This window comes from Polypterus senegalus, chromosome 14 (assembly GCF_016835505.1).
Source record: "Polypterus senegalus isolate Bchr_013 chromosome 14, ASM1683550v1, whole genome shotgun sequence".
Taxonomy (NCBI): domain Eukaryota; kingdom Metazoa; phylum Chordata; class Cladistia; order Polypteriformes; family Polypteridae; genus Polypterus; species Polypterus senegalus.
The window spans coordinates 12,623,838-12,636,575 of record NC_053167.1 but is presented as its reverse complement, the minus strand read 5'-3'; the positions used below and the strand labels follow the sequence as shown (position 1 = coordinate 12,636,575).

Sequence of the window (12,738 nt, the reverse complement as noted above, 5' to 3'; positions counted from 1 at the left end):
GCCACCATGAATGATAATGATAATTAATTGAATATACAGAGCATCAGTATCAAACTAAGATGAAGCTATGAGAAAGCCATGTTAAAATAATGTGTTTTCAGCAGTGTTTTACAAAGGCAAATGGGGACAAAAACACATTAGATGACACATTTGTTCAGTTCCACTGAACTACTATACAAATGATCACTGCAGAATGTGCCAAGAAACACACTGCAGTGATCACAAAAATGTAACTGTGATCTGAGATTATTGTGCTGAGCAGCAGACTATGCTTACAGTATGTACTGTAATTACATAGAACATTAAAAATGTAATGTAATTAAGTATTACAAATACTTTAAAAAGAATTAAAGTAGGGCTTGGTATTAGCATTGATGTCTCAATTAAATTCAATATTGATTTTATTTTGACTGAATTAGCATGCACTGATATATTCAATGTGGTGGCTTTTTTTAGAGATTACTTAACCAACCATAGATGACAATAATATAATGTGACAGTGTTCAGTGACTTCATAATGTATGCATAAGCATAGAGTGACATTTAAGAAGAAATATTTGATGAGTAATGAACAGTTAACATCAGTATTTGAAAGATATGCACCAAACTATCATTGCTCTTAAACAAAAAGAAAATTCATATCTCTGCACTCATTCAAAATTCATCCAAAATTTAACTAATATGTGTTTTGGCACATCAGAGTCCACTCATATTATGGAGGGCTCCTTGTTTTAATACAAAATGCAATGACATCTACTTTATAAAACATGTATATCATCTTGCAAATAATAAACGTTTGCTTCTTAAATCAAAAAGTATGTTATGCAATACCCTATTTGTGTGTTATGACTCTCTATGTAGACACCCTTCAACTAAACTTTCAGCCAAATTTAATCCCCTGTTGGACATTTAAAATGTTGAATGACACAAAATTAAAGATGCAGTGAGATTTTTCTATAATTTAATAATAAATTAATGTAATAATAAGTTATATATATCTTCATTTGCTCACGTGTAACAGTCATATTAATCAGTTTTCAAAAATGTATCTTTACACTTCTCTGACAAAAAGTAAGCATTTTAAAATGAGGATCTAGAGCTGATGCTTGTTGACAGCGGCATTGGATGAATGGAACATTAAAGATAAAGAACTGCCTATTATGACTAACAGCGCTACTAAACTGATTCGTACAGTGCAGCTTATGGAGATATTCACATCAGCTGCTTTGCGCACAAGCTTACTTTGGTATTGCATGCTGCTTTGAAAATTCCAATTGACCATTTTCTTAGCCAGGTGAGGTGCATTGCAAACTTTTTTCACCATACCAGTGCAGCTAGTCACATCCTTAAAGAGGAGCAACGCTTATTATACTTGGCAAAACACAAACTTGTAATTTATGTAGTCATGCAATGTACCATTCGTTGAAAATGCTAGAAGCATTTTTGGAACAACAGCCAGTCAAGTGAGCAGTTCTGCATACTGTATAGGCAGCGAGGTTGCTCCGGCTGTGCAGCGTGCTTGTTTGTAAGGCAGTCATTTTAATGTACTAATATGTAATTATCATGTAGGAATCCGCTGGCCTAGATGTTCAGCTATCACAACTTAGGGATATTTTCTCCACTGACCTTTGTAAAGCCTAGGAACAATAACTTCACTTGTTTGCTTTCTGGTTGGTATAGCATACCGCAATTCAAAAACATGTATTTGTGGAAAACACTCATTTTCAACAATGGTGTAGGGTCTCATATCTTTATAGATAAAAACTGCTATAGATTGTGTTATTGTTTGGGCACGAGGAAAATTAAATGGAATATTGGAACAACCTGCCATCTACAGTGTGAATTGTTTATGCACTACTAATTTGGATGTCGACTGAGATTATGTTTATGGAGGACATCAGGATAAAAGATTTCTCATATTTGCTGTGTTACACCAAAGCTTAACTTCTGAGCTGCATAGCTTATATATGGCTTTGTTTTTATCCAGTCGTTCTTTACCGATGCACCATACGAATCTGTAGGAAATCCATACATCTGATTTAAGTGTCGAAGGCTCCAATTGCAATTGCAGAGTTAAGTGCTTTTTCTATAGAAAATCTTAACAGGCGCATTAGTGACACATATTGGATCGGATGCCAAAAACTAAGTTAAGCAAACATTTACATATAGTAATTGAGCAGGACTGAGATTCACAAGATCGATCTTGAGACTATGAGAATCAACATTGAATCATTTAAACAAAAAGAAACGATTAATCAGAAAACTGATATTTTTACCAAGCCCTAAGTTAAAGTGTTCAGGGAAGAGTCTTCAATAAAAGTTTGGACAGTTACATTTGTTTGTGTCTTGACTTTATATTTAAATATATGCAGGGTCTCTAAAAACCCTAGGAATGTAATAGTGTTTGCTGAAAGTCCCATGAATACAAGGGCTAATGAGTATGTGCTTTGCTCAGACATTTCTATAAAATAGCAATTTTTACTAGGGACCATGCATAAGGAGGGCAAGAGCATAAAACCCAGTTCCAAAAGTGCACATCCACTAATTAAATATAGCTTGGATTAATTATAAAATAAAAAATTAATTAACACAAAATTTGGCAACAAAAACCTAATAAAAAAAGAACAACAACCTTGGAAGTAATCCTTTCTGAATTTATGCATTTACAATACCCCACACACACACACACACACACAAGCTACTGTAGAAATAACATAGAAAATGAAAGATTACAAAGAAGCTAAGTACTGAATGGAGAAAAGAAGACAACAAAGGTTAAATTACCCTAAAAACCAGGAAAACTAGAACAAATTATGCCAGCCTTACACAACCAAGAAACTTGAGCTTTAAAAATGTTTGCAAGGCAATGCCTCATAAAGAATTGTGGCTGATTCTCTCTTTTGGTTTGTTATTGGGTAACAATGAACTTAAGAATGAGTCATAACTGGAGAGCCCACCCCCTTCTGCAACAATCTAAAAGAACATAATTATGAAATAAAAAGAGAATGAAATGTAAATCCAGCGACAACTCTGACTCTAGGCTATGTTTTAATATGGTGATGCAAACTGGAGGAACTCATTCACAAGGGTCGAGAAATGAAGTACATTGCAGTCGGCATTAAAAGGTATATCTGATAATGAAAGTTAAGAATAGATACTTGTTATACTTTTTAAAATCTGTCCCTCTGTTAGCTTTCATATTTATACAGACTAAAGCACTTTTTTTGCTCTTTAGACTAGCTTGCGCCAATCTACTGTTAGTTTTCTTTTGTGTGTATAGTCTAATTATGATTTATATTTTGGCCTGTAAAGGCTTGTCACTAATGTAGATAAAATCTTTAGTTCCTCCAAAGGTATCGGAGATCATTGTTCCTGAAATGATTTATGCAAGTGAAGCAGTGACCTTAATATGTAACATCACCTCCGTCCAGCTAAAGCAAGTGAAAGTTCAGTGGCTGCGATGTCACGGGCACAAGCATGTCTCCACCTCTGCAAAGGTAGAAAGCACTCTACTTCAGGAACACTTTGAAGACTTGAGTAGCTCTACAGAAAATAAGCCTTTCAAGAACAGCCTCATGTCCTGCCTCAGTATTGTGCCATCTATTGAAGATGATGATCGGGAATACCAGTGCAAAGTGTGCTGTCTCAACATACATCCAATTATTAAAAAGACTTGTCTGAAAATATTGGGTAAGTAAGAGCATATCTGACAGAATCTTGAAGTCCATTCAGCCAGAGCTTTTGACTCCTTCCTGTGCATCTTGAAACTACCAACTGTCTCACAGTAAAGCACTGATATTGTTTTATCTTTAAAATTAAAACATATGACAGATGCTTTTTAAGAAACAAATTCCCTAATGCATCACAATTTCAAAAACGGTAGTATATTAAAGTTAGTTACACTTACTGCCCCTGTCTACAGAATGTTGGTATAACACGCAGACTTTCGTGCATGTGCATGATTTTCCTCTTGCTGTCAGCTTCATTGTCTAATACTGCATATATTGCATAAGGATTCACACTTGCTATAAACATCATGAAGTTTAACCATCATGATTTGGATAAGGTCATTGTTTGGTGAATATGTCCTCCTAGGCAAAATGTAAAGTGTCACTTGTGGTTTATTTAACAGGAATCCTACATATTTTTATGTAATAAACAAGTGAAATGTGCCTGAAAGAAATCTGAAAGCCTAGTAAGCCCTACTTCAGGTAGGGTTGTCTCTAAAAGTTGTTTTAAATAGTGTTAAACCTTAATTTGTATATATGTAATTCTACTTCCCTTCAAATTATAGATATTAAAACTAAGTAGTGGATTAAACAGAAATATGTTATGCCAAAACATTTCAATAGTACACTAGAACTGGCTGAGGGGGTATCCAAAAGCTGAAAATAAGCAGATTGTTTAGGTTTTATTATTATCAAAAGGAAACGTCTATGGGAGATATTGTTGGCAAAAAAGGAAATGAGAATTAAAATTATAAAAAGGAAATGCAATGTCTTTCGCAATGTCATTTTCAAAGTGTATGCACAAGAATGCTGCACAATTTCATTTTCAGCCGGTACAGCAATGAAGCTGTAAAAATGAAAAGTTAAAATGGAAGTAAGCACAGGCACCACCTGCTGCTCAATGAATTTTCATTTTCAAGTTCTCAACATGCAACTAGCACAGGTCAATGGGCGGGGAGTTGCATCTCAATTTCCTGCTATTCTTTGTCCTTCGTAGTTGTAGCCACTTTGATCGACAGAACATCTTTCACTTCGACTGTCTTTAATTCACGTGATTTTGATCTTTTCACCTTTGTACTGCAAGCTTCACAGCGGAACCGACTCAAAAAAGCTGAAGACCAGGCGTAACTGTAGTTCTAAAGTAATTAATGTGCTATTTAATTACAATATTTAACATAACAATAACGATCCTTTATTACATTATGATTTACATTTATTTACACTGCAGTGGAAACAGGATGTTTTGTATTTTTGTAGTATTATATAATTTACCCCTATGTAGTTGTCACCACCTTTTCCTCAGTCCCATTCCCTTGTAGTGAATCGATGGACTCTTTATTGTTATAACTTTCTAAAATAAGGTGGTACAGTTTTATTCACTATGAAGACCTTCCATATTCCGTAATATTCGTTTAATTCATGTTTCTTTTTCCATCATTTAGAAGATTTTTTTTTAATCCAACTTTAAGAAATATATGAGTAACATCTATCTATCTGTCTCATCACGAAATCTCCCAAACCATGTGGACTTGAAATTTGGAATGTAGATTACCATTGGCCCATAGGTGCTCGCTAAAAAACAGTTTTAAAAATTTTATGGTCCCAGCGTGTTCTGTCTGTATGTCTAAACCACTTTTCACGAGAGAATTACTTAATGGATTTAGATCTGGTTGTTTTCTATAATTTGCTTGAACGTCCCAATTGATTTTGCGACTTCTCTCATCACGCTAAGTACCATAGTTCGCTTGTGGTACCGATGTATTTATGCAAATCCAAGAGAGTGGCTGTGGGCCAAGAACAGGGGGGCGAGCCCTTCCTCATTCACTCGCAAGCCTCTCTTCAAGTTAGTCTACATCTTACACCTTGCCTCCGCTTAGCTAGCGATACCTGTTTGTTCAATAGACATTACCATCTACAGACTGTTGAGTAACGTTTGACGTTCTTGAGAGAGATCAGAGCTCCATGTGTTTTAGAGGGTAGCTGCTGATTGCCAGAGATATCACTGCCATGTACTGTACTTTTCTCCCCATGCGGGGAACACTCCCCCATCAGAGCTGAACACGATCAGATATTGTGCCAACGTCTATTGATTTTTAAAGTTTGTATGGTTTCATTACTATGTGAGCGAAGCCACAGGGTACAGATAGTTTATATATATATATATATATATATATATATATATATATATATATATATATATATATATATTATGATGGACAGCCGGGTCCCATGCCCGGCCAGGACGCCACTGCTGCATATGTTCCGTGGAAGCCACCATTGGCAGCTCAATACCTCCCGGGACGCTTGGTGGCAGCCTCCCTGGCCGATGTTCATTCTCCAGTCTCCCGCATGGCTCCATGGGACATGGAGTCCTCCACAAGCTGGGTGGGAGCTGGGGTGGCCACTAGGAGGTGCTGCAGAAACTTGAGAACCCGGCTAGATGAGTCATCAGCCCCACCCAGAGGTGCAATTGTGACCAGGTGGTCAAGCACCTGGATCACTTCCGGGTGGGCTATAAAATGAGCCAGCCTCCACTACTGAGGGGCCAGAGTCAGGTGGAGCGGGACAAGGTTGCCTGAGAGGAGTGGTGGTGCAAGGTGAAGAGGTGTTGTTGTTTATGACAAAGTGCTTTTGGGACTGTGTATTGCCTGTGGGTCACGGGGAAGACGTGCACCCACGGGTGAAGAAAAATAAAAAGCCTGTGTGACTTTTACACGTGCCTCTGCGTAGTCTGTGCCGGGTCGGGCGTTATATAGCACCTTTCACAATATATATATATATATGGTATTGTATCAGTCAAAGTGGCTACAGCGACGAAAGACAAAGAATTGTGGGAAATAAAGGTGCAATGCCCAGCCCATTGACATGCACTATTTTTATGTTGAGAACTTGAAAATGAAAATTTGAAGTGGAAAATTAAAGTTCAAAATGAAAAATGATAATTCAATAAGCAGCAGGTGGCACCGGTGTTTATTTACATTTTACTCTTCATTTTTGTAGCTTCATTGCTGTTCAGGCTAAAAAAATGAAATTGCAAATGGTTGTATTTCATTTTATTTTTACAGCATTCTTGTGTGCAGACTTTCCTTTTTTGCAGAGAATACCTTCAATGGGAAACCAACAAATTAATCTGTCTGACAGATATTTTGGATCTATCTGAGATAATAAGAAAAACATATATAATTGTAAGTAAATAAAACTGTACAGAGAATTTTTTTTTTGTTTTAAAATCTAAATTGTGTTAAATCATTTGTTTTCTATTTTCACTTAGTGCGACCATCTCATTTTCAAATCGAAAGTGTGCCTAGGATCCCAATGCCAGAACAGAACTTAGTCCTTAGCTGCAGGGCTGAGAGGTTCTACCCTAAGGTCATTTCTCTCAAATGGTTTAAAGATGAACTTCCAGTGAAGGGGGTCACTCAGTTTGGTCCTTTTCTTGATGGAGGAAAGCTTTATAGTGTTTGGAGTCAGACAGAGTTTCTGGTTTCAAGCAACGACCAAGGAGCTATATACACTTGCCGTGTACACCATGGGAGCTTAACTGGTTTCAGAGAAATTACCTACAAGATTAATTTGCAGGGTAAGTTCCAGCTCTTTTTGATTACTGCTAATATATGAGAGGTGTTCAGTTATAAGCAGGAATTTTCATGCTCTGTTCTTATAAATAGTACAAGGCAGACCTGACTCATTGGACAAACACACACATATATGAACTTGTCGTTAGTAGTGGTAGCTGCTCTTTCACCCCTTCCTGTAAGATGTTATCAGCATGTTGGAGCAGGAGGTGCACAGTAGTGTTGCACAGTGCATTATTATTCAATTTTTGACAAATGAAGGAGTCATTTCATTTCAGATTTATTTGAGACTTAAAAAAACAGTTTGGGGATGAGTGTCTCTCTTTTTAGGAGGGAGGAAATTCAAGCCGAATAAGGTTATTGACGCTGTGCAAGAACCGGTCAACATGTAGTCAAAAGACTTTTACTCCTCGGGGATTCAGAAGCTTACTACGCACTGAAACAAATGTATTGCAGTGGCCAGAGACTACATAGAAACATAGTGTTTAAGTCGTTTCATTGTATTCAATAAATAAAACATAGCTCATAAATTCCTGTTTATATTTGAACGCCCCTCATATATTTCAGTATGTGCTTATGTAATCAGTTTGTGGTTGTGGTTGCAACTGCTCCTGCTACATTTTACTTTATAAGTCCAGATTTACAGTATTCTTGAAAGAAATGTTTTTTATATTTTCTTACCTATGGTATATTCAAATTAAAGCAGATCACGATTGCTTTTGGCTTCAGTTAAGAGCCAAGGTAGTCAGTAATACCCTCTTTCCTGACAATTGTCCATATTTTAAAAATAATTTGATGAGCAGCCTCTACTACATCCTACTTATTTGCCACCTTCTTCAGAAATGTCTGATATTGAATGATTGACAGGTTTTAGAAGGTTTTTCAGGAATCAACATATCAAAAGTAAGTAAGAGAATGATCGGTCCTTTAAAGACTGAAAAGTCACAATGGCAGTACTTTTTTGGTATATGGCACAATGCATATTCACTTTGACACCACACTCTAAGTCCAAAAAAGAAATAATGAAAAGCAATTTGCTGTAAGCAAAAGCAGGCATTTCTTTGTAGTTTAGATTTTGAATGCATGAAATTGAAATCTCAAGTGGCTGCAGTTCTTAAAAATCACAGCTTGTTCTCTTTAATCTGATGCTTCACTGTCACACTGAATAATTATATTTTTTATTGATTTGTGCTTAACTCTGTCATTATATTAATAAAATTAAAACTTTATGCAACCATTATTACCTGTGAACTTAACTCTGGATATTATGTTATAAATGTTATCATCTAGACTATTAAATGACAAAGTAAAGATCTTGACATACTGGTATCTTTTTATTGCTCCATGATTTATGATCTTTTGCATACTGATGTTTTCCTTCTTTGTATTTATATTAGAAAGAACAGAGTGGTTCAAATTGATTGATTAGTCAGTCTAATATCTTTCTTTATGAAATAAGTAAAAAAAATAGACAAAAACCTAACAGAGTGTCAATCATCTGTGGCAGAGCGACGGGCATTAAGCAAACTCCTGTCAATCATGAATAATCCACTGCATCCACTTAACAGTGTCATCTCCAGACAGAGGAGTAGCTTCAGTGACAGACTTTTGTCACCGTCCTGCTCCACTGACAGACTGAGGAGATCGTTCCTCCCCCACACTATGCGACTCTTCAATTCCACCCGGGGGAGTAAATGCTAACATTAATTTTATTTTAATTCTTTTCATTTTTATTACTATTTAATTTAATATTGATTCTTTGTATCAGTATACTGCTGCTGGATTATGTGAATTTCCCCTTGGATTAATAAAGTATCTATCTATCTATCTATCTATCTATCTATCTAATTACATATGACATTGTCAAAGCAAAAATAGTGAATTGAATTCATTGTCAAAAAATGCAACTAAGCTATAAAAACCTGGACATGGACACAAACAGATGAACATACACAGGCTTGGTCTGCAATAGAAATGAAATCCTGCAGTTCCTCTTTATATTCCTTGCTTTGCTCCCCAATAAGTACAAGTTATCCCCAATATACTAATAACCCATCTATGCTTCACTCACTCAGAATATGGAACCAATGTAGGAACTATTTTAAGAGAGCAAAGCTTTTATCTGTGGCACCTCTGCACGAGAACCACCTTCTTTCACCCTCTCAAATGCATGCAGTTTTTAATGTCTAGAAAACATTTGGGATTAAATCAATTAGAGATCTGTACATAGACAACATCTTCACATTCTACGAACATTTACACTCCAAAGTTAACTTTTCAGCAACACTTTATTTCACTACCTTCATATTGGAAAGTTTGTTAAGCAGAACCTGCCCAAATTCCCACACCTCCCACCTACCTCTAATCCGGAATAAAATTGTGATCAGTCTTGAGGACTCAGACAGTATCTCTGTAATATATAAAATCATTTTACAGTTCTTCCCTTTCAAAGATCCAAGATTACAGTGGGAAAAGGATCTGTCACTTAACATCTCAGAAAAAGAGGGGAAGGTAGTAATGCACAGAATTCACTCGAATTGTATTTGTATGCACAAAGCATACAATTATTCAATAAAAGTAAGGTCCGATGGCCAGGGAGGGCAGAAAAAAAAACCCAGACGGCTACAGAAAAAAAAATAAAATCAGCAGGGGTTCTGAGGCCACGAGACCACCCAGCCCCCTCTAGGCATTCTACCTAACATAAATGACCTCAATCAGTCCTCATTGTATTCAGGGTTCATATGGAAGAATTTGATGATGACAGTCATGTGGACGTCTGGCCTTTAATTCGTCAATGTAGGGACATCACGGTGCTTTGATCAGGTGGTGGTGGCGTAGATCGACACCATAGGAAACCGGAAAAAGAACAGAAGAGAAAGTAGCGGTTAGCACGGATTTTGGAGCCACCATGAATGATAATGATAATTAATTGAATATACAGAGCATCAGTATCAAACTAAGATGAAGCTATGAGAAAGCCATGTTAAAGTAATGTGTTTTCAGCAGTGTTTTAAAGTGCTCCGTCGTATTAGCCTGGCAAATTCCTATTGCCAAGCTATTCCAGATTTTAGGTGCATAACAGCAGAAGGCCACCTCACCACTTCTTTTAAGTTTATTCTAACTCAAATATGGTATGCATTTCATGATTTGAAGAGGAACGTATTTTCTGAATAGCTAAATTCTGTTCCTTATCTAAACTTGTAACAGAAGGGGTCTTTTTATATCATTTCCTAGCAGCTACAAGGTTAAATTATTTAAAATTTGTTGATAACACCTAGCAATATCCCCCATATCTTCATCTGAACTTGCCAGTATTGCTTTTAAGATGGATATTGATAAAAAAAAATCAGAGAGATTGTTCTCAAAAGGGATCGGTTATTATATTTTTGAGATAATATGGAAGATGCCTTTTCACACATTACCTTCACTAAGGTTCAAAGGAAATTTTGGCATTAGCAAAACACTCTCAGTGCATTGACATTTTGTGAAACTGCATTGTTAACTGGACGTGGCAAAGGAGAATAGTCTGAGTCATTCATGGTAACAAAGGACACAAACACTTAAATGACAGCTCTTTACTACAGTTGAGTGTAGAAGGACATCTTGAAATGCACAGTGCACCTGACCTTACCAAGGATGTGCTGCAGTAGCAGAAGACAATGGTGGATTGAACTCCTGCTAGCTAAGTATATGAAGGCGAGGATGCAGTGGGCATCTAACCACCAATGCTTTATGACTAAACAATAGAATCAGGCACACTGTCTGACAATTCTCACTCTCTGACTGTGACATGCAGCTCGTAAGTTCTATATATTGCACAGACCATAATCCATGGATCCAGCCTGCCTTGTCAATAGTAGGCCTGTGGTTGGTTGTGTCATTCTGTAAGGATTGTTTTTAATGGGAAACACATTAGACCTCTGAATGCCAACAGAGTTTCATTTGAATGTCATAGTGTATCTAAGCATTGTGTCTGACTGATGCTTCCCTTTATGACCACAGTGTACTTTGTTTTTCAAATGAACATGTCCAGCAGGGTAATGTTCTTCTTCTTCTTCTTCTTCTTCTTCTTTTCAGCTCCTCCCGTTAGGAGTTGCCACAGCGGATCATCTTTTTCCATATTTCTCTCACTGCACCACTCGGAGTATTTATATCACTGTATCCGAGTGTGAATCACAGCAGTAGCTGATCGGAAAGAGAATTATCGGTATACGGCATTAAGCACACGCTGTCTCTGCCACGGCAAAACGTTTCAAAGCCTTTCCTGTACAGACCTCGCGGTTTAAAACAGTTTAATCCCAAGAACTTTAAATGCAGCCAATCAAGTGCTCCTTGTAGAACTGTTTGTACTTATAAGTACAATCACCCCACTGTAAACTTGCACTACAGTTATAATATCGCACAACCTGAGCCACTTTATAAAGCGCGTATTTACATATGATGACAATATCATTTTTAAGGTGAAATGCAGCAAAATATGTTTGTTAAATTATACAGATAAAACTTTAACTTCATTTAAATAATCTATATTCTTCACTGGGAGTGTCTTTAAGGATAGAATAATTAAACATGTACTACGAAGATATTTCAATGTTCTTTAAACGTTTTGAAGAATCGGCGCTAAGCTTACAGATGGCTTAACGTCTATTACAGAGCTGATTGTATGGCGATCGGTTACTTGGGGAAAGAAAAGCACTGACTGCAGTGACGGCTCCGCCAATATATATTGAATATAAAACAGAAAGAGAAAACAACAACACAGCTAAAAATTAAGCGATTAAATTTCGGCAAAAGTTAAATGCTTGTATGAAGAGCACGAGGCGGCTAGTGTCTGCAACATACGTGGCCATCCACCGTGCATGACATTGGCGGCTAAGGAGCCACCAATTCTTCCTCTGCCCAGTGCCACCACAAGCCTAGAGCCGCCCCTGATTGTACTGCTGCAATAAATTATTTCATCGAAGTGAAACACATGTTTAATAATGTGCTTTAACTCCTATCATCATGAAAATGACATCACGTATACATCTCAGTATTTTAGTTATTCAGAGAGCTGTAATATTACGAATGTGATGGATTCTGTGTCCAGTTGGAGGAAGAGAGCCGGTTTAAGAAGCAAGTAGTGATTCACACACATAGAGCACATAGAAGATCAAATACAAAACAAAGTATTTAACGTGCTACTTTAATTATGATGTGATTTGAGAAACTGGTTAATTAAACAATTTTAAGATGAAGTTTATGATGTTCTACTTAAATGACAAAATAAACTACGTGATTAAAGTGGAAATGTCGAGATTGAAGTGGACATTTCATGCTTTTTCCCCACCGTGTGGCTTTTTTTTTTGTACCCTAATAAGCTTTCATATAACACTCAGACAGTGGGCTACAACTCAGCTTTCCACGGCGACTTTGATATGTGACTTCTTTTTTAT

At 36.7% G+C, this 12,738-nt stretch overlaps 1 protein-coding gene across 1 annotated transcript in view; it reads left to right on the top strand.

Annotated features, from left to right (window-relative positions):
• Window positions 1-12,738, top strand: part of LOC120515071 — a 52,367-nt gene that overhangs the window by 30,278 nt on the left and 9,351 nt on the right. Inside the window, exons 5-6 of the mRNA XM_039735793.1 lie at window positions 3,343-3,690; window positions 7,000-7,308. Coding sequence (XP_039591727.1) covers window positions 3,343-3,690; window positions 7,000-7,308 — 657 coding nt within the window. The remainder of the gene's footprint in view (window positions 1-3,342; window positions 3,691-6,999; window positions 7,309-12,738) is intronic.